Source organism: Pteropus alecto, unplaced genomic scaffold, assembly GCF_000325575.1.
Source record: "Pteropus alecto unplaced genomic scaffold, ASM32557v1 scaffold270, whole genome shotgun sequence".
NCBI lineage: Eukaryota > Metazoa > Chordata > Mammalia > Chiroptera > Pteropodidae > Pteropus > Pteropus alecto.
The window spans coordinates 2,473,701-2,498,243 of NW_006430735.1; the positions used below are offsets into that span (position 1 = coordinate 2,473,701).

The 24,543-nt window shown below is 37.4% G+C and overlaps 1 protein-coding gene and 1 pseudogene across 14 annotated transcripts in view; both read left to right on the forward strand.

The window, feature by feature from the left end:
- Positions 1-24,543, forward strand: part of HHLA2 (HERV-H LTR-associating 2) — a 110,435-nt gene that overhangs the window by 80,713 nt on the left and 5,179 nt on the right. For 8 of the 14 annotated variants that reach the window (XM_025050965.1, XM_025050967.1, XM_025050959.1 and 5 more), the window contains 8 exons: positions 4,736-4,839; positions 6,718-6,881; positions 11,588-11,720; positions 15,026-15,088; positions 16,637-16,975; positions 18,169-18,435; positions 20,602-20,919; positions 23,702-23,818. In XM_025050965.1, coding sequence (XP_024906733.1) covers positions 11,651-11,720; positions 15,026-15,088; positions 16,637-16,975; positions 18,169-18,435; positions 20,602-20,919; positions 23,702-23,818 — 1,174 coding nt within the window. In that variant the 5' untranslated portion in view covers positions 4,736-4,839; positions 6,718-6,881; positions 11,588-11,650. Of the gene's footprint in view, positions 1-4,735; positions 4,840-6,717; positions 6,882-11,408; positions 11,721-15,025; positions 15,089-16,636; positions 16,976-18,168; positions 18,436-20,601; positions 20,920-23,701; positions 23,819-24,543 lie in introns of those variants that run through there. The other 6 variants (XM_025050981.1, XM_025051009.1, XM_025050992.1 and 3 more) reach the window with 6 other exon arrangements.
- On the forward strand, positions 21,422-21,540 carry LOC112485240 (annotated as a pseudogene).

Below are 24,543 nucleotides of genomic sequence, written 5' to 3' on the forward strand. Positions count from 1 at the left end.
AGCCATGTGGTCCTGGACTTTTACTTTTTGGTAGGTTTTTAATGATTGTTTCAATGTCTATACTACTGATCAGTCTATTTAGATTTTCCAGTTCTTCTTGATTCAGTTTAGGAAGGTTGTAGTTTTCTAAGTACTGTCCATTTCTTCTAGGTTATTAAATTTGGTATTATATACTTTTTCATAGTATTCTTGTATGATCCTTTGTATTTCTGCAGTGTCTGTTGTAATTTCCCCTTTTTCATCCCTGATTTTGTTTATTTGTCCTTTCTTTTTCTTTAGTGAATCTAGCCAGGGGTTTGTCAATTTTTTTAACCTTCTCAAAGAACCAGCTCTTTGTTGCATTTATTTTTTCTATTTTTTTTTTTTGTTGTTGTTGTTGTTTTCAATTTCATTTATTTCTGCTCTAATTTTGATGATTTCTTTCCTTCTGCTGACTTTAGGCTTCATTTGTTCTTCCTTTTCTAGTTTTCTAAGATGAAGCATCAGGTTGTTTATTTGGGCTAGTATGTGTTTTTGGAGGTAGGCCTGTAATGATATGAACTTCCCTCTTATGACCGCTTTCGCCATGTCCCAAAAGTTTTGATATGTTGTACTATCACTATCATTCATTTCTATGTATCTCTTGATCTCCCTTTTTATTTCTTCTCTGACCCAGTTATTCTTCAGTAGTATGTTGTTTAATCTCCATTTATTTGTGGTTCCTTCCGCTTTCTTTTTACAGTTGATCTCTAGTTTCAAAGCATTATGATCAGAGAATATGGTTGGTACGATTTCAACCCTCTTATATTTGTTGCAGCGTAGCAATTTTTTGATTGAAGACCTAATCAAGGATCACGTTGCATTTTGGTTATCAATGTTTTCTTTACTCTCTAGCATCTTTAGAATAGGCCATGGTTCTTTTTTTTAATTTAAAAAAAATTCTTTCCTTCTGTTTTTTTCCTCCTTACCTCCCTTCCTTCCATCCACCCTGGCAAAAACAATGCAAAATTTAAATGCTTTTCCATGCTTTTAAAACTACAGAAGACCGTAAGTTTTCTTGTATGAGTGATACAAGCAAAATGTAATAGAGTGTGGTGGCAAGTGACTACACTCTATTACATTTTGCTTGTATCACCTTTATCATTAGAAATTGACAAAGATTTTATGAAAGACATGGCATTTCCGTGGATCCTGAAATCACAGATGCTCGCTGTAAGGAAAACAAGCTGTAGGGATAAGCATGAAGCACTTGAGAAACCAAGTTGGTTGTTTTCTCTTGAGTAGCTTGTTCAAGAAACAATGAACATCCATTTTGGAAAGCATGTTGCAGCTTGATTCATAAGCAATCAGAAATCTTAATTAAAAAAATAATTTCCAAGCTCATTAGAAAAATGGAGGCTATTTAACTGTGAACAGCAAAATTATCTCTGGGTGGTGAGACTAGTGAGTGAATTTTTCTTGTATTTCCTGCCAGTCTTAGGCAAAAAGGAATCATTGTAAAATTTTGACATGCATTATAAATTTTATACAAGAACCTCCTATAACATTAAATATCAACTCAGCATTTAAAACCCTATAATTATAATTACATATCATATTTTATTCTCCCATATTGTTGTTTTAATCTTCTCCCTATTGTTGGACATTCAGATTGCTTTCAATTCCTCACTGTAACAAACAGCTTTGTCCATATGTCTATTACATCTCTCATTATTTTCTTATAATAGAGTCCTAATAGGGTTGCTGAAGCAAAGCTTACAATAGACTCCAACTGGGGTGTGTGCCCAGCTGACATTGATTCCCGAAGAGTCTCTGGCTGTGCCATTGTTCTCAGTCCTTGTCCTTAATCATTCTGATACAGGAATAGAACACCTAGATTCAAGCTGCACCCTACCACCCATCAAAAAAGATTTGGAAACCTGACAGAGGCAGAAAAAAGGGGGTCACCTCAAGTAGTATCCTGGTGCAGTGACCTCATGCTTCTGCACCTGGTTCTGACATTGTACTGCTCCTGCTCCTCTCCTTACTGGAGCTGGTCTGTGGTGCCCTTGCTTGTGTCATGTGAATAACCTTATACTCCTTCCCCAAAAATTTATGTTTAGCTTGTTCTGGGTTCCTTTCTATTGTTATCGAAAAAGAAAGCCCTTGCTGATACTGATGGGATTACATACTACAGACACCTAGAGAAAGGCAGTATTAGCCATTGAATCTTACTGGGGTGAAAGGCAGTGAGGCTCCCTTCTATGTTTTGGGACAGAAATGTAAGAGCTCATGGTAAGTGGTAGCCAGATAGCTCATCAACTTCTTACCCTCAGGAAACTGGGCATCACCTTGGGGTGAAGCTCTTTGTGTCCAGGTAGCTGTTGCCAAACGAAGAGAGTGGAGATTGATGAGGCACGCTGGCCACACATGTTATGTAACTGTTACTGGTCCAAGGTCAACAGTCATTGAGTAGAGGTGATGCAATTGAAACCTAGGCAATTTCACTCCACAGCCTTGGTTCTAAACCAGTATATATTCCCTTGTCAAATGCAGTTAAGATTTTTTTTTATTTGAAAAGAAGATAATGTCAGCTGCCCTCACCAATAGAGTTGCTGAAGATAGCAAATAAAAACATGAGACTCTTTATTAAATTTAAATTCCAGATAACCAATCAAGAATTTTTTTTAGTATGAGTGTGTCCCAAATATTGCCCAGGACTTACTTACATTGAAATATTGTTGGTTGTTTATCTCAATTCAAATTTAATCTGATGTCCTATATTTTCTCTGGCAAATGTACATGGCCCAATCCCATATCTTTTTCATTAGTGCTCTCAGCAACAAAGATTAATTTAAATTCAGCACATACATGCCTTAGAGGGTATAGTGAAGAAAGCATTTTAGAGGAAATTTCAGAAATTCAGATTTATTAAAACTATTGCTATCATACTTATCAAATAGTGTGCACTCAATGTGCTAGCTTAAGCAGCCAGCTTTAATTTCATGTTTGGTGCCCTGGTGAGGGCAGACCATTGTTGAATGCTGTCCTACATACACTAAGTGACATTGAATTCCTTCCCTTTTATCATCCTAGGGCTTTTCTTGCTCTAAAAGTCTGCACAACTAAAAACATAAGTTTGGATATATATATATGTGTATGGCATACCTCCTTCTCATTCTGTTTTGCTTTTGCATCTCAGAAGAATCTTCTTTCCACAAGAAATAGATTGCTGAGACAGGCTATAGAATCCTTTAAAAATGAACATTGCTAACTATGGGCTACGACTGCAGAGAAAAGAGATGCAATGAAAATGGGATCCCTAAACTCAGCAGTTAGGAATCAGGCTGAAGGCGAGTGATTGCAGACTCCAAGTGGGTGTGGTCAGAGATCCAAAGGCAGTAGAGTAATCAAGGCTCAGGAAATAGACAAGCAGAAATCTTTGGCTCAAATTAAACATGAAATCTTTAGGAATTATATTGATGAGCCAGCCTTTAAAGTCTATTTTTTATTCGTTTTTTTTGTTGTTGTTGTTGTTTGTTTTTTGGGGTTTTTTTTTTTGTATAAAAAACAAAACCTTTTCAATTGTCATCAATGTTTGAAATGTCTAAGCTGGATGGGAATAAGGTATAAATATCCACATGTACATCTTTCAAGCCTTTAAATATATCCTAGAATGTGATATTGCTTTCGATCAGCTATTTTGAAGGTATGGGGTATGCAAATAACTACCATTTGGTTCTCTTAATCTAAGCAGCCTTTACAAAAGAGGTGAAAGCTAATTTGGGGGCTCTAAAAGTTGCAAAGGATAAATATTCCTATTATATACTCAGAGAAAAATGTGTTAATTATCATCCTACAGGGACTAATGTGAGTAAACCTAGTTGATCTACAGGTAGTCTTTCAGAGAGAATAACATCCACTTCAGGTATTTACAACAGAGAGAATTTAATGCAGCAAACCAGGTGATAGAGAAGTAAGAAAATTGAATAGATGATAGCGAGGAACTTAGGATACAGTAGGAATTGGTGAGAAGAATTTGTGCTGAGAACCTAGGGATGAGGTCACCTTGCGGAAGCTGGAACCCTAGCAGGTCTGTCTGTTGGGAGCTCAAGGCATGGAGAAGATGGAGCTGATGCCAGAAAAGCTGCCTAACATTTTTTTAATCAGGTGGTGATTCTCATTGCAACTGCTGTCCATATGTTGTCTCCTCATTGAAGCAAATTAATGCAGTGACTGAGGTAGAGCTGGATGTTGAATGGTGCCTGTGGCAATTCCTTGTAGGAGAATTGCAGTAAAAGCACCTGGATTTTAAAGAAAGGAATTGCAGATTTTGAGAGCAGAAAAAAGGCCTGTTTCCTTGTTGTGACATGACTTAGAAAAAAAGTCTCTTCTGTCCATATCGTGTGTAGAGCATGTTGTTGGTGGTAAAGTATTTCTATTCCTTTTGGACCATACGTTGAAGCAGAAGTTGAGGGGGAATGGATATCATCTAAAGCAGAGCTACTCAAAGTGGAGGGTCTGCAGGCTGGTGCCAGTCTGTGAGCTATTTATTACTGGTTCATGATGCAAGAAGTTTAGAAATAGAGAGCATGTAAAATCACTCTGTCAAATTAGTATCAAAATCTCTATGCCTGTGGTATGTGATAATAAAAAACCAATTCTTTTTATGTTCTTTTTAATTTCATTTTTTAGCAATTCATTTTTATTGCATTTTCCCAATGAATTTGTCCATGACAGATTAGAAACAAAAACTTACTATTTCTTTCCTACAAAGATGAGAATCACTGATCTTTATGAGCAATGGCTTTGTGAAATCTACCATTACTCTTGGATGAAGCAGCCGTGTGTAACTTCAGACCACTTCCCATTGTGAAAGAGGTGAGCGAGTTTGCCATTGTTCATAGAGTATTTGGGTGGTGTTAGGTGGAAGCATCTGTGACTACACAGGAACATGTGTGTATGTTGAGCAGCCAATGGTGCATGCATATAAATATACCAATGAACTGAGTGTATAGTATTTAGCTCTTCCTTCCCTGCCATGGCTGACTTTCCCAAGGGTAGAAGTATGTAACCAATGCTTCATCCCTCCCATTTGAACAGTAGAACAGTGACCTGCTCGCTGTTCAGGTGGAAGTCGATTGGATCTGAGTCACCACAAAACAGAACTCAAGAAGTCCCCAGGGTTCCTGTTGTTGGTTTTCCTGAAATTGTCTGGGCCTCTGCTCTTTTTGTAACTTGGTTGTTCTTCCTTCAATTCTGGAGTTCCCCTGTGTCCTTCTAATAAATTTTCCTCTTGCTTCAGTTTTAAATCTGTTGCTTGTCACTAAACTCACCTTAAATGATAGAGAAGGTCTTGCTGTTGTAAAGGCATTTTAATAAATATTGCCAAATTACTTTCCAGAGAGTTGTATATCAGTGTATACCATCACCATTTCTCCAAGTATCTTTTCCAGAACTGAACGTTAAATGTATATCTATGTGTAGATATCTATGTGTGTACCTACCTACCTACCTACCTACCTATATCTTTGTCATCCTGCTAGGTTGGAAATGAAGCCTTATTTAGATTTTTTTTTCATATCTGTGAATATTATTGAAGGTGAATATGGCAGTGGGCAAGATTTGGTGTCAGAACACTTTTATAATAACCAAATTTAAATTACCTTAAGCAAAAAACAGATTTTGTTGGCACACATAAAATGGAAAGATACTGGAGTAGTTTATAGAATTAAGAAGTATGGGAACCAAGGCCATGAGGACATGCTTGGGGTGGGGGGAAGGGCATTTATGTCCTAATTGTATACTATGAAGTTACTTTACTACTTTATAGCCTTATTTTTAAAGGCCCCTTCAAAACAAGTATTTATTCCTTTTTTCTTTGAAAGAAATAGGAACAGGGGCTCTGGAGAGTAAAATAGTTAGCCAAACTCTTTTCTAGTTGTATAATAGAAAACGTCCATATTTGCAAGAAATGTTTCTGCTGAGAATCAGTTTATTTTCCTTTTAATGATGACACTAAAAAGAAATAGGAAATTTAAGGTTAATGTGGTTCTGCTGTTAGAAATCTCTTCCTATAAAAAACATAAGGCACATTAAACTTACTACAAACTTCCAAAGGCTTGTAACTAATGTTTGTTTTAGCTTCAAGATTAAAACTGGTTTTTCTACAATCAGCAAGCAAATGCATGTCTCTCACTTTACTCTGTTAAAAAATGATGTAACATCTTTCAATATTTTGTTGTGGTAGGAGAGATTATTTTATTCATTGATTTATTTATGTAGACAAAAATGGAGCCTACTTCCTGCGTCAGTACCTCTTCATCAGGTAAAAGAGTTATTTTTATTTTGTCACTTTGGAATGTATGGAGACATTTGTAGGTCCAACTCACAGCAGTTTGAATGTATTACTTAACAGGAAGTTTAAAGGTAGAGAATCCTGAACAAGCAGGTACAGGGACTCAAAAATAATACCAACCTAGGTTCTTTCCATCTTTCTGTCTTTCTGCTCTATCATTCTTGTTACATGGACTTTTCAATCCTCATGCTTATTTCCTCACATCTGTAGAATGGCTGCTGCAGCTCCAGGCATCGAATCTATGCTCAGAAGGTAGACGGATCAGGTTTGCCATCATTCAGCTCTTGCATCTATTTCTCTCACAAGGACACAAAAGTTTCTATAGAAATCCTCCCAAGAGACCTCTGTTTATGTCCCATTGTTCAAAACGGTCTCAAAATGTGTTTGTTTGTTTGTTTCAGTTTAATTTTAGTATAGGCATACCTTGGAGATATTGCCGATTTGGTTCCAGACCACTGCAGTGAAGTGAGTGTCACAATAAAGTGAGTCATCATCTTTTTGCTGGTGGAAGAAAAAAACACCCAACATCTGTGGAGTGCAATCAAGCAAAATGCAATAAAACGAGGTATGCCTGTAATTCATTTCAGATACAAAGCAGTGCAAGAGGCTGCCCACACTTTCCTACTTCTCTTGGGCTCAGAGTTAGGAGGAGGAAAAGGCAGACATATAGACATAACTGGGGTTCCATACTCAAGAGTTGTGTAAACATGTTTAGTTGCTGGACTCTCAATTTCCAAGAAAGTTTGGAAGTTCTGACTGTTTTCCACCCCTCCCCAAACCCAGCTCTTCACAATGGTCATCACCCCAGCTCCTTCTTTCCCAAGTGTGGAGGATGCTCACTCCCACACTGAGCCAGATCATGGTCATCTCCTTTCCTTTTCCTTACCCTTTCTCAGTTCTCCTTTTAACTAGAGGTGGTCGCATCCTGCACAGGGCTAGACAGAGAAGGAGTTCTGTTAGTGAGGGAGGAGGAAAATGGTACCTGTCTCTGTCACGGTGTTCTTTCACATTTTATCCTTTTCACACTATAAAGTCTGCTTTTAAATGGTTTCCTATCACATTTACTTCGTTGATGCTTACAGGCTGGCTCTTATGTCCTTGCATAATCCTACTGGTGTGATCTTTCTAAAACACAAATCTCACTTTTTCATTAGTTTTCTATTTCCTTAGTGTGGCTTGCAAGAAAGGTCATGATCTTAGCCCTTGCACACCTTTCCAGCTTTTTCTCTTCCACATGGCCTGCTTGGTATTTTCTCTCTTGCAGCTGTATAACTTTGTTCTACTGTCCACCTAGAATAACTTCCCTCCTCTATTTCTCTCTACTCTTTTACAGGCCAGTTTCTCTTGAGCTTCAAAAAGCCGATGCTTCAAGAAGCTTCCCTTAACACCCCGCCCTCATGAAGCTCAAGTATTCGTCCTCTGTCCTTGCATAGCACTTAACGGGAGTCCTTATCTCTGTATTATGATTTATTAATATAACTCACCTATTTTTGAGTGCCAGGCAGGTTTCTGAGAGTAGAGACTGTCTGACTCATCCCTGTACAGTTTGTGACCCATAGGAGGTGTTCAAGCTGTATGTTTTTATTGGCAGGAAAGATGGTAAGCTTGTGGGATGACAGAGTGGGGTCCCATATGAAGAAAGATCTAATTTTGTTTCCTAGGAGGTCAGGATAAAGTTGAGGTATTTTGTTTTCTCTTGTTTCTCAGAACTTTAACATTTTCTGACTCTAATTTAGGAATGGATTGTGAGTAGGATATATGGCTGAAGCAATGGCGCTTCACAAACAAAAGTTATTTGGCAGAACTGACACTGAACTGTACAGAAAACTCACTGGTACAAAGCCAACCTGATAACTACTGTACTTTGAAAGGCCAGCAGTTGTTCCCAGTGCACCAGCTAGTTGAATTAGCTGTAACTTTAAATTCGAAGGACTGAAAGCCTCTGATTCAGGTGTATATAGGCACAAGCACTGGAGGAAAGCAACCTATTATAAAGCATTACCTAATAAAAGCTCTAAGCAGTGCGCTGCTAGGAATAATTCTTGTCAAGATTGGGTTTTGACTATTCTTCACACCAAATCCTTAATTCTGATATTCTGTTGTAGGTCACTCAACCCCAACACCTTAATAAGTAGATACAAAGAGGAGTTCTTTTGGATTTGAAAAGCACACACAGGGACTGAATCAGAATGGTTAATCTCCTATTGGAGAATGAGAAACAGTAGATACATCACCATACAATGGGATTCTAATATCAGAATTAGGTGATAAACCTAAACCAATGTGAGGAAGGAAGCCTTCCATTACAGTTGAGCTCAGATTCTTTGGCCTCCACATATTGCTGCTCCTCCTCTGTGTTATAGAAACTTGCCTCCCATTATCTGTGGTGAAAATTCATCATATCATTTGAGAGCTTTCATTTCTTTAGTCAAAATCCTTACATGTGACATAATCAGGTCCAGTAGTTGGTCCGGCTTTTAAAAAAAGATATCCAAATTTAATTTTAAAAACATTCAAAATATATAAATATACCAATGTCTATTTTCTGGTTTTGTGAGTGGAGGACATCAAGGCCTGTTCTGAGTATGGGGCCTGCTGTTTGATTTCCTGAATTATCTTTCTTGCACCAACTAAATTAATAATGTACCATCCAGTATTTCTAGTTTTTGTTTCTTGAAAGCACCTAGAGAATTTTGCATTCAGATTGTAAGAAAAGAGTCCAACTCCGTCTGGATCTTTATAATTTGCTTTCAGTCTTTCACTATTGTGTCTCCCACACCTAATCCAATACCAGAATTTTCTTCCCTCCTCCTTTGTGGTTTGCTTTTATTTAGCCTTCTAACTCATTCATCTTTTTCAACTTAGTTGTTGGAGAAACACATTTGTCTTCCCATTTAGTCAATTAACAACATTTAGTTAAATTATTTAATGATAATACACTGAACTGATGGGAGCAGAAAAACACAGACATAGCAGACTAGCTTCCCAGAGGCATTTGGTGTGCCATTAGGCATCTATCGGTGTGTTCTATAGAGGGAGAGGTGAATATTTCCAGGAGACCTAGACCTTAACATTTGCACATGTTCAAAACTCATTTCAGTGAATAGAGACATGTTCAATTGCTCACTGCCTTTATGTGCTCTACAAAACACCTGCCATATGCCTTGTTAACCCTGATGTTTTCTTTTGTTTGTTGTCTTGGCTTTTCAGTGTTCTTGCTAAACAAACAACCAAAAAAAAAAAAAAAACCGAAACCATTCTGTCTAGCTATATTCTTTCTGTTATAGAGCAAAACTGAACTGAAGAGGATGATATAATCTGTCATTTTGTCGAGAAGAACCTTCTGTAATAGGAGTCTGAACTGGAAAATGGTCCTTGGCAGCACAGTGGTGCCCTGGACCCTCCTATGTAATGTGGTTTCCTACACGTGTACTTTATCTCAGGCTCTGCCTTTAGGGACCAACCCCACCGGAGATGGGGATTTATGGACAAATAATGAGGGAGTGTTTTTAGGAGAAACCTGTAAGGAAGTGTGGAAAGCAAGATGGAACAGAGATAGAAGCTAAGTGAGGATGTGGCTTCAGGTGAAGTCTCAGCCTTATTCCCAGGGGGGCTGTGGACCACAGACTGTCTCTTGCCTTGAAGCCACCACTGTAGCAGGGAGTAGGGAAGGAGTGTAACTCTTAGAACCATAGCTTCCATCACCTAAGGGCAATCCTCTGAAGAAGATTGCAGTTATGTGAGCAGGTAGTAGTAGCTGAGCAATGCGTGCATGAAAGTTGAACTGATAAAAGTGACCACAGGGAATCTGAGCAGGTGATTAATGGTCTGCTAATATACAAAATATCAGATATTAAATGTGTGGTGTTTTTGAAATACTTTTAATGGACCCAATTTACGAGCCTCCCTAGATTTTTTTGGCCTTACTTGTTTCCTGGCCCCTCGACTAGTTAGAAACCCCTTACCCCAGTGCCATTGCCTCCTTTTCAAATGTCAGCAGCTGACTCTGCCTCCCCTGGAGAGGCCAAGTTCAGCATGTCCTCCACTGTACCTACCATAGCGAGAGATGCAATAGCTGTAGAGTCCCAGGGTAACCCACAGACTCTCGGAGGCTGTGATTTCCTTTCCCCTGTATTTCCAGACTCAAAGTGTCATGCTGTGAAGCATGACATCTGGCTTCTTTAGTGTCTGTCCCAAGGGGCCAGGTACACAACCAGGAAGAGCATAGGAGTTAAAGTCTCAGAGGGAAAACTTTGACCAATCGAGAAAACCTATAAATTCCTTTTGTTCTCTTCCTCTTATGGTTGTTCTGAGGTGCTGTGGTTCTGTAGCAGATGCCTGGAGATCATCCTTTGAGAGTGAGCTTGTGGCTCTGTGTTCTGTTCTAAATCTGTGGAAACCAAGGCACTACCACCTAGTTTCTGCTTTTTTCCTTATTTCACTTCCCCTTTTCCTTTACTCTTTCTGCCCTGCAACTGTACCTCTACACCTCCCCCAAAATGTATTAGCACATACTTTTAATCTGGTTCCAAACACACAAACCAAGAAAGACTCCTCACTCAAAACCAAAACAAAAACAGAGCCTAGAGCCAAACCAGTACCCCTAGAATTTCAGTTTCAACTCAATATATGAATCCTCAAGTGGCAGATTTTCACTGTAAAACATTGGGGAGAATTTTTTTTTTTTTTTTAATAAAGCAAGGATAATCCTAAAATTGTTCTTTTTATTTTCTATCTAAACAAAGTCAATCCTATTAAAATCTAAATGGATGCTAAGGGGAAATCCCCAGGATGCTACTCAGAGTTTTCCTTTTGTTATGACTTCCTTCACAAATGGGCTCAGTGCCATGAGCACTGTAGAGAAGCACTGAATTGAAAAACGATGCAGAGGAGAATGTAGCTATTTTTCCTGAAGGAATTCATAACGTAAACTGGCATGATGCAAGTGATGTGAAACGTTCTTGTTTTTCAAAAAGAGAATTGACTTGTTATGTGGCTCTGGTCACATCTAGGCCAGCGGTTATGAGGCTGGAACTAGCTTTGAGTGTTACCGATGTGCAGGCTAGAGAATCTGACCTGAACACAAGTGAAGTTCTCACCATTGTCACAATTAGTGCTGATGGCTGCAGTCAATTTGGTCTGTAGCTATTAAGAGGGGTACAGTGTAGCTGTTCTGTGCTCTTTATTTTATGCTTGTAGAATGGCCTCAATTTTCTCTTCTGTCTGATTGGTCCTAGCGTCAAGATTTCTTTTTGCCATGTTCCATTACAGAGGCCGCCTCTTTTTGCCTTTCTCACCGACATCTGGAATCCAGCCAAAACGCACCAGAACAAGATGCTTCTAACATTTGAGCCCTTTTGTAAGGATGCTGATTGCAACTTGGGTAACTTCAGTTTAATCCAAGGTGGAAGATTTATGCTGCTTTTGGGGAAGAAAATCAATGTCTAAAAATAAAACTTAGGCATAAAAATAGGGCCAAGTACTCATTAACTGCTTCACTTAGCTGAATGCTGAAATTATTTCAACAGCGCTAAATCAAACGTTTGTGTAGAAGAGGTTGAGTATGTTTTTTTTATTCACGGTTTTTTTTTTTCATTCTTGGATGATAAATGGGTTACTGTAATTTGTCATTTTATTCAAAAGACATGAATTATATAGTTCTCAAGGGCCTAATTTTCGGCTTATACTCATGCTGACCCTTGAATTGGAACACTTGTGTTCACAAGGCTTTTGGAAGTATGTTTTGGGCTGTTATGGGAGAGGCTAGAGGGGCTAGCAGGACCAAGAACCAAAGTACAAAAGGCTAGAGAGGTTAGAGTTAAGAATTTGTATTTAAGTGTGATGGGAAACCAGTGAAGGGATTTAATTAGAAGGATACCTTTGAATGATTTATGTTTTAAAAATATGACTCTTGGCTGCTGTGTTGACAGTGGATTGTAAGGAGGCAAGAGTAGAAAAGGGGTAATCAGCCAGATATCTATTTTAGATATTCAGTGGCTTTGGAGCAGGATTGTAAGAGTAGAGTTGGAGATAAGTGTATAAGTAATGTAGTTTTGTCTAATCCAGTAGCAAAAAAAACCCCAAAAAACAAAAAACAAAATAACAAAAAACAAAACTGATGAATGGGTTAGATATGGGCATGAGGGAAAGAAAAAGTCAAAGTTGATTTCTAAGTTTTTGGCCTACACAACTGGGAGGATTTGTTATCAATTATTGAGTTAAAGACTGAAGGAGGAATAGGGTAATTTTTGTTGTATTGTTTAGGTTGGGACAGGGACAATGGTAAAGGGAATGAGGTGGAAACAAGGGCTTATGTTAATTCTGCGATGCCTATAAGGCATCTAAATGAACAGATCACATGGGCAGTTGAATATATGACCTTGACTCAGTATATAAGTTTGAGAATCCTTGATATACAGATGACATTCAGAGCCACGGAATAGAGGAATTCGCCTAAATAGGGCAAGCAGAGGAGGGGGTCCAGTGAAGGACTAAGGAAGAACAGCAGTGAGGAAGGAAAAACTAGGAGAATATGGTGATCCAGAAACTAAGAGAAGAATCTTCCATGAGGAAAGTAATAGCCAGTTATGTTGAATACAGCCGTGAGATTGAATAACATGAAGACCAATCATATCCACTGTTTTTGACAACATGGATGTTTTCATTGACACTGACAAGGGCAATTTATGACATGTCATGCAGATGGGCCCAGAGTGGATTGAGGGGAGACTGCAAAGGGGAAATGGGGTGGCTATTTAGACAATTAGTTCAAGAAATTAATAGAACTGAGAAATAGATAAATAGCTAATCAAGAGTCGAGGAGACTATTTTTTTTTTTTCACGTTCTTAAGATGGAACATTTTGTAATGTTTATACTCAGGATTGAATTAGAGAGAGAGAACCTGATAATATAGTAGACAAGGGATATAATTGAGGGATAAATTTCTAGAATGCAAAAAAAGATGTGGGATACTGAGCAATAATGAAAGATTTGGCCTTGGTTAAGAGGAGAAGGGGAGGCAGAAAGAGTGGGACACAGCTGTTAGTGGGGGTGGATGAGGGAGTATCCATAATTGTAACTAATTAAAGAAGCAAGAGCATCAGCTTAAAGGGAGATGGGAAAAGAGGATGTTGGAAGTTTCAAGGAAAGGTAGCAAATACTAGAATCATGGAGAGTGAGAAGGTGAACCTATCTTGGACAGTGAACATGAAATGCCTTAAATTTACGTAAAACCAGGCAGAGTTAATTTTTGCTTGGAAAGAGACAGATTAAATCTTAATTTTTTAAAAGTCTATAAAAGTCAAAAGTATTTACATATCTACCCCTATGTTCACAAATAAGCTCAATGATTACTTGAAACCTTACTATTCAGAGATAATCATTGTGAAGTCTTTTCATGTATTATATATACAAATACATCTATAGGAAGAAATATAAAGGTCTTCATTTCATTACTAATACTATTTTACAAGTTTTTACTTTGGCAAGCATTTTAGCTCTTGCTCTGGGAAAGATGGAAGCTATTGGAGAGATAACTTTGTCATATTGCAAATGTTTTCCCTATTTATTTGTATTTTAATGTTTTTATTGCTTTTCCAATTTTTATATAGATGTATCTATAGCAGAAAATGTACAGTCATGTTTAATAGGTGCTCTCCCAAGGATGTATATTTAATTATTTTCCCCTAGTATTTAAAATATAAAATTGAAACTATAAATTATTAATCTAACAGGTTTTAATTTGATAAAATGCAATGAAGGAATCTAATTTTATTTTTTAGGATAGCTTTAATCATTCTTAAATCTCATACCCTGTAACATTTAAAATACAATCATGTGATGGTAGAGCTCCCAAATAACTTCTTTAAGAATTTTTTTCAGAAGTTTTGAAACTTCTGTATGTTATTCTTTAAACAAATTTTTTAAGAGTAAAAATGATTTGTAATCCCATCACCAGAAAATCAGTTGTACTTTACCTACTCGAAATTATGTTGTATGCATACATTTCACAATCTGTATTTTTTTACTTTTTAAATTTTTTGAAACTATTAACCATGATTTTAATGGCTGCCTTATGATTTGCACAATTATTGGACATTTAATATGTTCACAGGTTTTGTTTTGTTTTTTTATGTGTAATTATAAGTAACACCACAGTTAACATCATTGGCATTTAATATTTCATCGAATTTGTTTTTAGTATATTTACTATAAAGGCAGTACACATTCATTGTAGAGAGCTTTAAAAGTAACAGACAAAAACCATTATCCAGAGAACCACCACTGAACGTATACTAAATCTTTATTCTTTCAACAGCCATTTTTCAGAACCTGCTATCTACTTGGCACTGCATTAGATATGAAACCTGCTCTTCAGAGTTAACATTTTAGTGTATTTTTAGGGATACGTCAGTCTCCTATGTGCAGAAATGTGTGTGCTTTTCAAAAGGGACTATGCTACTTAAAAGTTTCATTATAATCTGATTTCCTCCTTTTATAACAATAAGAACCTCCTTCCATGCTATGGCACTTTCTTTTACAATATCATCTTAATGGCTGCAGGAGAATTATTTGTGTGGAAGTACCATAGTTTATTGAACTAATCCACTATAGTCAGACACTTTAATTCTCCCAATTCTGTTTGCACTTAAAATGTATAACATGCATATTTTGCTTCTCTTTGATGGTGTAACTAACATGACCTCCAGAAGATATGAAGGCAGTGCTGTCTTTCCTCCTCATTCTTATAACATTTCTAAGGGGATCTCAAGGTAAGTTTCTTTATATTACACCCAAGTGTTAGTTATTTGTATCATTTGATAGGAACATGAGCACACAATGCAAGGTGGCTGTTTCCTCTATAGTCATAACATTGTGAACTTTTCTGAAAGATCAGTTAGTGAAAAACAGGGAACAGACTGGAAGTCTACATGAAGATTAAAAAATTATATTTTCTCTTTTCTACTCTGATTAAGGCTCCTTCTAATCTGTTATCTGCTACCAGATATAAAATCACTAGAAAGGCAAGTTTGATTAATTGGTTGATTTTTTAAAGTGTAAGCTTGGTATTTACTCAACACTTGACAGAAGGCATTATCAGCTTTGCTAGATCCTGTGATAGACATTTTTAATTAACTGATAAAAGATTAGAGGTGTTTAGCAGAGCAATTAGGGAGGTCAACAAAACCACTCCTTTTCTAGCCCACCTTTCCATGTCTTTCAGCATAATACCATCCATGTCCCTCTAGCACTATATACAGAAGTAAATTAAGTCCTTCTGAGGGAAAGAAGTAGGACTTGGCAGAGGGGAAAAACCCCAGAGGAGGAGGCAAAGGAAAAAGACTTTGTGACAGGGCCACGTGAGCACCCAATTCTCTCATCTTGGGTGGCCTTGGCCAAGGTCTAAAGGAGTTTACTATATCATCTACAAGATAAGCTCCTTTCTAGTCCTAATATAGAATTCATAGGGCATACAATCTACTTAAAATGTTTTGTGAAATGGTCAAAGAAACCGGATGCTGGCTTCAATGATTATGAAATGGCCAAGCATATTTTCTTTGCAGAAACCTTGATCATGAAATCCATTTGCTTTTAAAAATCAACTTCTGAAGTAGACAATAATACACGTATGTATGTCAGGAGGATTGGACTTCCACATTTATATCCAAAATAATATTTCTTAACTAGTTTTCATTGACTCATAGGATATCCTGAGAATTGTCTTAAAGCCAAAATAAATGAGTCACTTATTTCTCCTTTTGGACTGCTCTCGTTTGTGTGCTCCCTCACTTGAGACTGTCTGAATATTTCTAACAGATTTCTGAACCTAGGATTGTTTTCTGCATGCTCCAAATATTTCCTAGCCCAACTAAGTTAAGTTTGTTCTATTCTTTAAGGGCCTGTTGGCTTTAGCTAGCTGGATAAACTCATTTGTTATTGTTATAGTAGGTGTTAAAGGTGAATGTGTTCAGGGAATAAAAATCAACTGGAGTCTTTTATTACATGATATACATAATTTCCAGTAACTAGCAGGCCAGGATCAGAGGAAAGATGAGACTATTGATCATGTGGGGAGCAATGTAGTGTTTCTATGCTTTAAGCTATTGCTAATTCTCATAGTTACAATGAGTCAAACAGATATTCAATTAAAATTGCAGAAACTCAAATAGAGAGCTTCATGGCTTGTTTCTAGTAGACTAGCAAGTGTTCTTGATGATGTGGTCTGTAATGATAGTTCTTCTAGATAGTCCTAATATCTTTGATAGCATCCATCATTAATTCTCTTCAGAACTGCTTAATTTTGTATACATTCTTTTCAGGTTTTTTCAGTCATAGTAGTTCTCTGAATGAGAAAATAGTCATTGGAGAACTTAATGAAGATGTAATTCTCCCTTGCTCATTTGAAAGTGGGCCCAACATTGTAATTCACTGGAAGAATCAAGATTACAATGTTCACACATACTACAAAGACAGTGACCATTTGGAAAAGCAAGATCCCAGGTACACAAACAGGACATCCCTCTTCCACGGGGAAATTCACAATGGGAATGCCTCCCTATCCTTCAGAAGATTAAGCCTTCCGGATGAAGGAAGTTACATGTGCTATGTGGCAACAACATCTATAAAAATCATAAGCAAAGTGGTACTAAAGGTGGGAGGTAAGTATGCATAACAATGACATCATTGTTTGATAAAACATAATATCATTCCATGTTTTCCGAAGTGTCTTTTTCTTAATTTGTTATGCTATGGGATTCCTTCCAAGTCAATACATACAAATCTACCTCATTTTTAACGAATATTATCTCATAGTATAGACATGCTATGATTGATACACCCCTTACCCCATAAGTAAATATTCAAGCATTTCCAGTGTTTTATGTTATAAAAAAGTTGTGATGAACATCCTTACACTTAATATAGGGAAATAAGTGATCAGAAAGAAAAGTATTGGAAGATTTTAATACATTACTTTTATCAGTAGTATAAGAGTATCCATTTTCCCCTTAGTCTTATCAGCATTCATTATTAATCTCAAAATTTCCTGCCAGTATGACAGTTTAAAAATATTGAATTATTAATTACATTTTTCTGTTTTCTAAATGAACACAATTTTAATATATATAGTTGACTCTTGAACAACACAGGGGTTAGGCGTACCGATCGCCCATGCTGTTGAAACTCTGCCCAAAACTTAAGTCAGCCCCCTGCATATGTGGATTCCCAACACCCAGATGACCCTCGAACAGCATGGATTTGAACTACACAGGGCAATTGAAAAATATCCTCATATGAGTGGACCCACACAGTTCAAACTCACGTTGTTCAAGAGTCAACTGTACTTATCTCCTGTCCATATTAACTTTACTTATCTGTTCATTTATTTATCAGGGGTGGGGGGAGGCATTTTCTAATGGGCTGTTTTATTCTGCACTCATTCCTTCTCCCTCTGTCCCATTTAGCTGCTTCAGACCTTGACTCAGAAATCTAAGAATTATGTGTCAGTACCCAAAGAGTCTAGACTGCTGCAAGAGCTCTAGTTTATAGACTTCAACACCTATGTTTGGGTTGCTCAGCTAAGCCATTAGAGTCCTTCTTAGAATTCCTTCTAGATAATTGAGGTTGCTAGTTGCTGTGTATCCATGAATGTTCTTTTTTCCCCTTGTAGATAACGATGCTATAGTTTAAGGTTTTACAGTTTTTGTTTGTATTTCCTTTCAGTAACTGCCAAGTTTTTCTCATAAAGCTTAGCTTTTCATTTCATGGGTATTATAATAAATGTTCTGCACAGATGGCTTCAAAAGAAGCTAATGATGACAGTTCCTCTTGTGCCTTTTTTTCTCTTCCATAGCTTTTGTCACACCTGAGATCAAGTATGAAAAGAGGAACACACACAACTTCTTAATATGTGGCGTGTTACATGTTTTTCCTTATCCAGTCATCACATGGCAAGTGGACAATACACCTATCTCTGAAAGCAATATAGAAGAAATCAGAGATTTTGGTTCTTTTTGCATTAAAAGTAGAGTAAATATTACAGGATCAAATGCAACTTATGAATGTACTATTGAAAATTCATTGCTGAAGCAAACATGGTCAGGGAGATGGACGATGAAAGGTAGGCTCCATGGGGCTTTCTGTGTACATGTACTATGTCAGAGGGTGGGAGGGAACAGGGATTGATTTACAGGGAAAGAAAGGAACATAAAATAAAGGAAATAAATATAACTGCAACAGTTAGAAGACTGGGACTGGAGTCCCAGGTCTAACGTTTACTGACTGTATTACCTTAAGCAATCGTTTTTACTTCTGAGCATGAGTTCTTCATTGATAAAATGTAAGTAATCCTTACCTTGCCAGTTGTTTGAATTGAAGGAAAATATTTTTGAAATGGAGAGTAGCAAATCTATTCATTAGTTTTACTGTATTTCTCTATGGTTCATCCTCTAAAGAGTGTTTTCTACTTGCATTGCACTTTAAAAGATCAGAGGAGAAGGAACGAGTGTTTGTGTATTATCAGATCACCACCTCTGATTCTTGGCAATCTTGCCCCTAAACAAAATTAATTCGTATCATTGTGTCTCTTTAGTCTCTTCACGTAGTATTTGCCTATTCTTCTTTATCAGAACTTCTATCATTGCATGAGCAGTTTTTAACATTCTTTTCTCTCATTTGTTTCAACAAGCCCAAAATCTGTTCAACCTCTATAAGCTACCATTTAAGAAAAGATTAAGGGGAAGAAATATTTATTTGACACTGCTTATCTAATAGCAAGGAAAATTGTTTTACATGTCATTAGGAGCAAAGCAGAATTTTTCTGTAAGTCTCCATTATATAGGGAAAGTGGAGATTAACTATTCTTTTTGGCTTTTTCTTCTTCTGAGTTTCATATTCTCAAAATGCTCACTAAGAAGACACTAAAAATATAAGTGATTCACCATCTTTATATGATTTGAGTGCTAAAGACATGGGTACCCAATGTTCACTTTTCATCAGCCAAGCAGCAATGGAAACATGGGCAATGATTAAAAATGTTAAAATTAAATCGTAAATATTTTCTATGGAAAATTGTATTTTCTCATGTTTATTCAGAACTGAGTATCCTGAAGCACCAACAGGTCCTTAGGCTCCATGCTATTTTGTCTTGAAGCTCTGTTATGTACCAAGCGTTGTCACTCTCAGACCGTGAACTTAAGAATGTGACTCCTATTTCTGGATCCACAGCATCTAGTGCAAACATGGAAAAATAAAACTAAACCAGGAAGGTAGCATACAAAGGGAGCGATTAATTCTGTTTGCTGTCATTGGGTATGAATGAGGTCGTTACAGAATATATGCTTAAGGAAGTTGCATAAGGGCAGAATTTTAAGAGTAGTAGGAAGTTCCAGGACAACGTAGGCATTCCAGGTAAAAAAACACATGTGTGTTTTCCCTTGCTCATTTGAGAGTGGGCCCAACATCGTAATTCACTGGATTTATGGAAGTTTAAGTGGTTGAGGGCAAAGCTTAAATATCAAAAGGTAAGCCTGAAGAGGAATGCAAAAAACAGATGAAAGGCCTTCTACCTCTTGTTAAGGAGGATTGGTGGAAGCATCAGAGAGATCCTGGTCTTGCATTTTAGATAGCCTGCTTTGGCATCACTCTCTTGCAGGTGGACTGGAAAGCGAGTGAATCTAGAGCCAGAGAGAATAATCCATGGTAGTCCACAGAGGTCAGCCTACAGAAGTACGGAACAGGAAGGACGAGATGCAGCTGATCTGGAGGAGCAGGCCAAGAATACGCAGCAGAGTACCTGTTCTAAAAGAGCTCAGTTCAGTGGAGGGTTACCTGCACATAGTTGGAAATGTCTTCTTATGTGCAGGAAAGAGACTTTGCAGAAGGAAAAATTAAGAAGCGGTTGAGACCATAAAAGTAACAGACTACTAGGGAGCAGATAGAGTGACAAGTGTGGAGTCCTAGGAAACACCAGCACTTGAGAGGTCAATAGAAGAACAGTGAGTTTAAAAGGTTGGTACCTGGTAGCAATGTGAATATTGGGTGCCCATGCTTGAGTGCTCACTGTCAGGTTGTAGGAGTTAAAACCCAGGTGTGTCACCTCTCCCTAGCTTGCTCAAGCTTTGGCCTCCTTGAAGGCCTAAATTTGGTGGGAGCTTTTAAGAAAGTTCACAGCACAAATATCTGATGGCTCTTTAAGAAGGTATTTTCAAAAGTATTTCTAAAAACTTAAAAAATTCATTTGAAAATTTTATTTTCATTGATGTTTCCTTTTCTATCCTGTTCTTAGATGGCCTTCATAAAATGCAAAGGGAAAACGTTTTACTCTCATGCGAACTTGCCAACTACCTTTTTCTACCAAATCAAGACTTCGTAGTCACTTGGTCCAGAATGAAAAGTGAGACTTTCTCTGTCCTGGCTTACTTTCTGAGTTCCTCACAAAATGCAGTTATCAATGAACCCCGACTTCTATGGAGCAAAGAACTAATAAACCAAAGTGACTTCTCTTTGACCTTGAGGGACCTTAGTCCTTTAGACAGTGGGGAATACTTATGCAATATTTCTTCAAGCAAATATACTTCTCTCACCTTTCAAACAGTGCATGTAGGTAAGTTACAAGTAGGGTTGGATAATGGGTTTTGGCTATAGCAGTAGAGCTGTAAATATTAAACAGGGAAACCAGGTTGGCATTTAAAAAATACCTTTGATTAGTATTTCTGAAAATGTTATTTACAGGGATACTTCTGGTCAAGATGGTAGACACCACACACAAGTCCTGCATTGAGGAAAAAAGAAAATTCATAAAATTTTCTTTTCAGGGCTTCAGAAATGAAATGGGAACTTACATTTTTTGTGACTTTGGGCTGAGCACCTTCAATTCCTGGCTCACCCCTGTGACTAATATGTACCTTAGGGCCTAAGGTTTGAGGAGTTGAGGCACAGTAGGAAGTTAGAATTGGGACTCTGCTGGATGCTGGGGAAGCATGATCTGCGAATCTGGTGGAATCAGCAAAGGACATTGAAAACACTAAGTATATGCCTGATGTAGCTCATTTCTTTTACTTCTATTGATAGTTAAATGTCAAAACTGATTTAAAATAGTTCTAGAAGTCTATGGTCGTGCTACCCTGAACAAGCCCGATCCCATCTGATCTCGGAAGCTAAGCAGGGTCAGGCCTGGTTAGTACTTAGATGGGAGGCTACCTAGGAAGACCAGGTGCTGTAGGCATAAAAAAAAAAAAAAATAAGGGATTGTAAACTGACAAGTTCCTTTCAATCTGTAAGGTCAACCAAGTGTTGCCACGCCTAAAAAAATTAAAAAATAAATACGTATATACATACATACATAAAATAGTTCTAAACTCTACCCATAGAGTCATAGAATGTGTACTCATGAAGTTGACTTTCTAGGTGGGTTGGTTGATCCCCTTATCCTTAAACTAGCAACTTGACATCATGGGAGACCATGACACCTCTCTTTTTATTCATTAAAGATATTTGAGTCAGTGTAACATGTTTTGGAAAAACTATCATTCTAGTTGTAAAAATTAGGAATAACAGATTTGGAGGTTTGGTGACGCTGTGTGGTAAGAATTGGGAATAAGAATGCAGAGTTTTCTTTAAGTCGAGTGGTTTTCTAGACACCGAGAAAGAACACTTCCTTTATAGAGTTGACACTTTGAAAGTACCAAAAACTAGGATGTATTTGAAGCTCCTATTGGTTAATATTCCTCCAACATAGGAGTGTCAGTTTATGTAAAATGCAGTTAAGCGTACATCCTGTTTTTTAAATGTTGGATTCATTTTGGAGTGTAGAAAAATAATCAGGAAGAAGTGGTCTGAAGACTACATATAGCTCATCTTTCTAAGCAGAGATCTAATTTTCAGTTTGCACAAAAGGAAGTATCAGGACTAATTTATCTCTGACAAAGAAAAGCGTTTCAGAATCTCTCATTCCTAAGCAATCCCTGGCCAGTTGAGACTAGAGGAGGATCTGCTCAAACTTCCTCCAGGAAAAAGTCTGTAGCAGGAGCTGCCCCCGCAGGGAGGAGAACAGGGCAAATAGTCCTGGTTCCTCACAAAATGCTACTCTTTCAAGGAAACCTGGTTTTCTATTCTGAATTGCAATTTTCTACTTGTAGCCTTGTCCACGAGATACTTGAACATTTGAAAAGGAGGCCCAGGTAGGGGTGCTTATGATTCCTAGAGTCTAGATCTGCTCGATAAAGGTTGTGCCAAATTGAATGGAATTAAATCTTGCTAAGTTTTGCTGCTAAATCAATATGAGACCTTGAGCAAATCTCTTTACAGGTGGGAGAACTGAAGGTCATAGATAAAGAAGCAGCTATATTTTGCAGGATTTTCTTAGGGAGGAAAAATATGCATATGAAAACACTTTAGAAAGTCAACTTAACATTTCTAAATTGCTCCTTCTTTACATGGGTATAGAATTCAGATATATGGAGAGGTTAATGTTTTATTGGTTGTAAAATATTTTTAAGAGTATGTTCTTAAAAATTGAGCTGTTCTTAAAGAATAACCATAAACATTTTTTCCCTTGAATTAGGCTTTGTGCTCTAACACTTGCTCCCCACTCTTTGGTAGAATATAGATCACAAGATTAGCAAGTTATGATTTTGGTACTCACCGTCTCCAAGTTTCTGCCTTTTGGGGGTCCTCATTTCTTTTAATACTAATTATGATTCTAGTTCCAACCAAGATTCTGGGAAATGTTCAGGTTTCTCCAGTTATTCCTGAGGAGTTCCGAGCACTATTATCCCTGTAATTGCCTGCACCTCTCACTCAAGACCATGGCTCTTACTTAGGTCTTCTCATCACCTCTGCACTTGTCGTCACTATTTCTCTAGGACCCTGACTTCTCCAAGCCAGGAGTGAACTGCACCCTCCCTTCATCCCCCAAGGAGAACGCTGGACTGAGTCTAGTTTATAGTCATAGTTATTCCTTTGTAAAAGTGTATTCATTCTCTTTAATACAATATATAACAAGGGAAACTTAAAATGTGTAATAGACCCATTGCCTCTCAGATTTTCAGATCTTTTCCTCTTCCGACTCCCACCCCGACTAAGCCCAAAATTGGTTAATATAATAGCTTTTGCAGGTTTCCCACAATAGAGACATTGAGACTGGAAATATTATTTATGCTCATGAGAAATGCTGTGATCCAGACAGGGCTCTTTAATGGGTCTTTTCATTATGAAAAATGTTTTCACTAATATGATATTTGCCCGCCTCCCAGAAGGCAGAAACAACTAGTTTTTTAAAATAGTAAACATACTCTACCCACCCACACACACGCTTTTTTTTTTTTTTGGTAATTTTTCTTCCAGCTTACTATGTTTTGTTTTATTTTGTTTTTACTATTATTTAGAACCAAGTCAAAGCATAGCTCTCTGGACTATTCTACTTTCGGTGATTTTGATGCTTTTGGTTTTGGTAATGACATTTTACAGAGTCAAATCAAGGAGACGCAGCTACCTCATCACAGGTAATGCCTCATGGAAGATTTGGGTTCTATCCCTGGGTGTTCAAGTAGAGGGGTATCACAGACAACATGCAGCTATATACCTACCCTGCTTCTAGGCATGTAAACAGATCTGAATTTTCTGGAGAGTCATTTGTAAAATTTATCAGAAATCTTTTTTAAATGCTCCCACATTTCCACCTAACTATTCTACTTCTAGGAATTTATTCTGAGTTAAACACACACCAAGTAATGGCAATGTACTGCAATGCGTGTGCTTATATATAACTTGGTGTGGTCAGACACACACCAAGTTATATATAAGCACACGCATTGCAGTACATTGCCATTACTTCCGGTTATATAGATTCCATGGTCAGACACACACCAAGTTATATATAAGCACATGCATTGCAGTACATTGCCATTACTTCCCATTTTCCTAATATTTCAATAAATAATTAGCGGTTGAGTAAATTAACTGGATATCACATGTTACTTAAGTTTTGTTTTTACTAAAAAAGAGAAAAATCCGGCAGTACAATAATATCTAGGATGATTCCAACTATCTTGCATTAAAAAAAAAAAAAAAAAAAGCTAAAAAGAAATAAGCCAAAGCTTTAAAAATGGTTGCCTTTGGAGAGAGATTGGCTCCTCTCTACCACTCACCTTCCCAGGTACTTCTATTATTTGTGGACTTCCTTAAGTCGCTGGGCTCTGTTTTCTCTTTTTTCGACCTTTGTCTATGG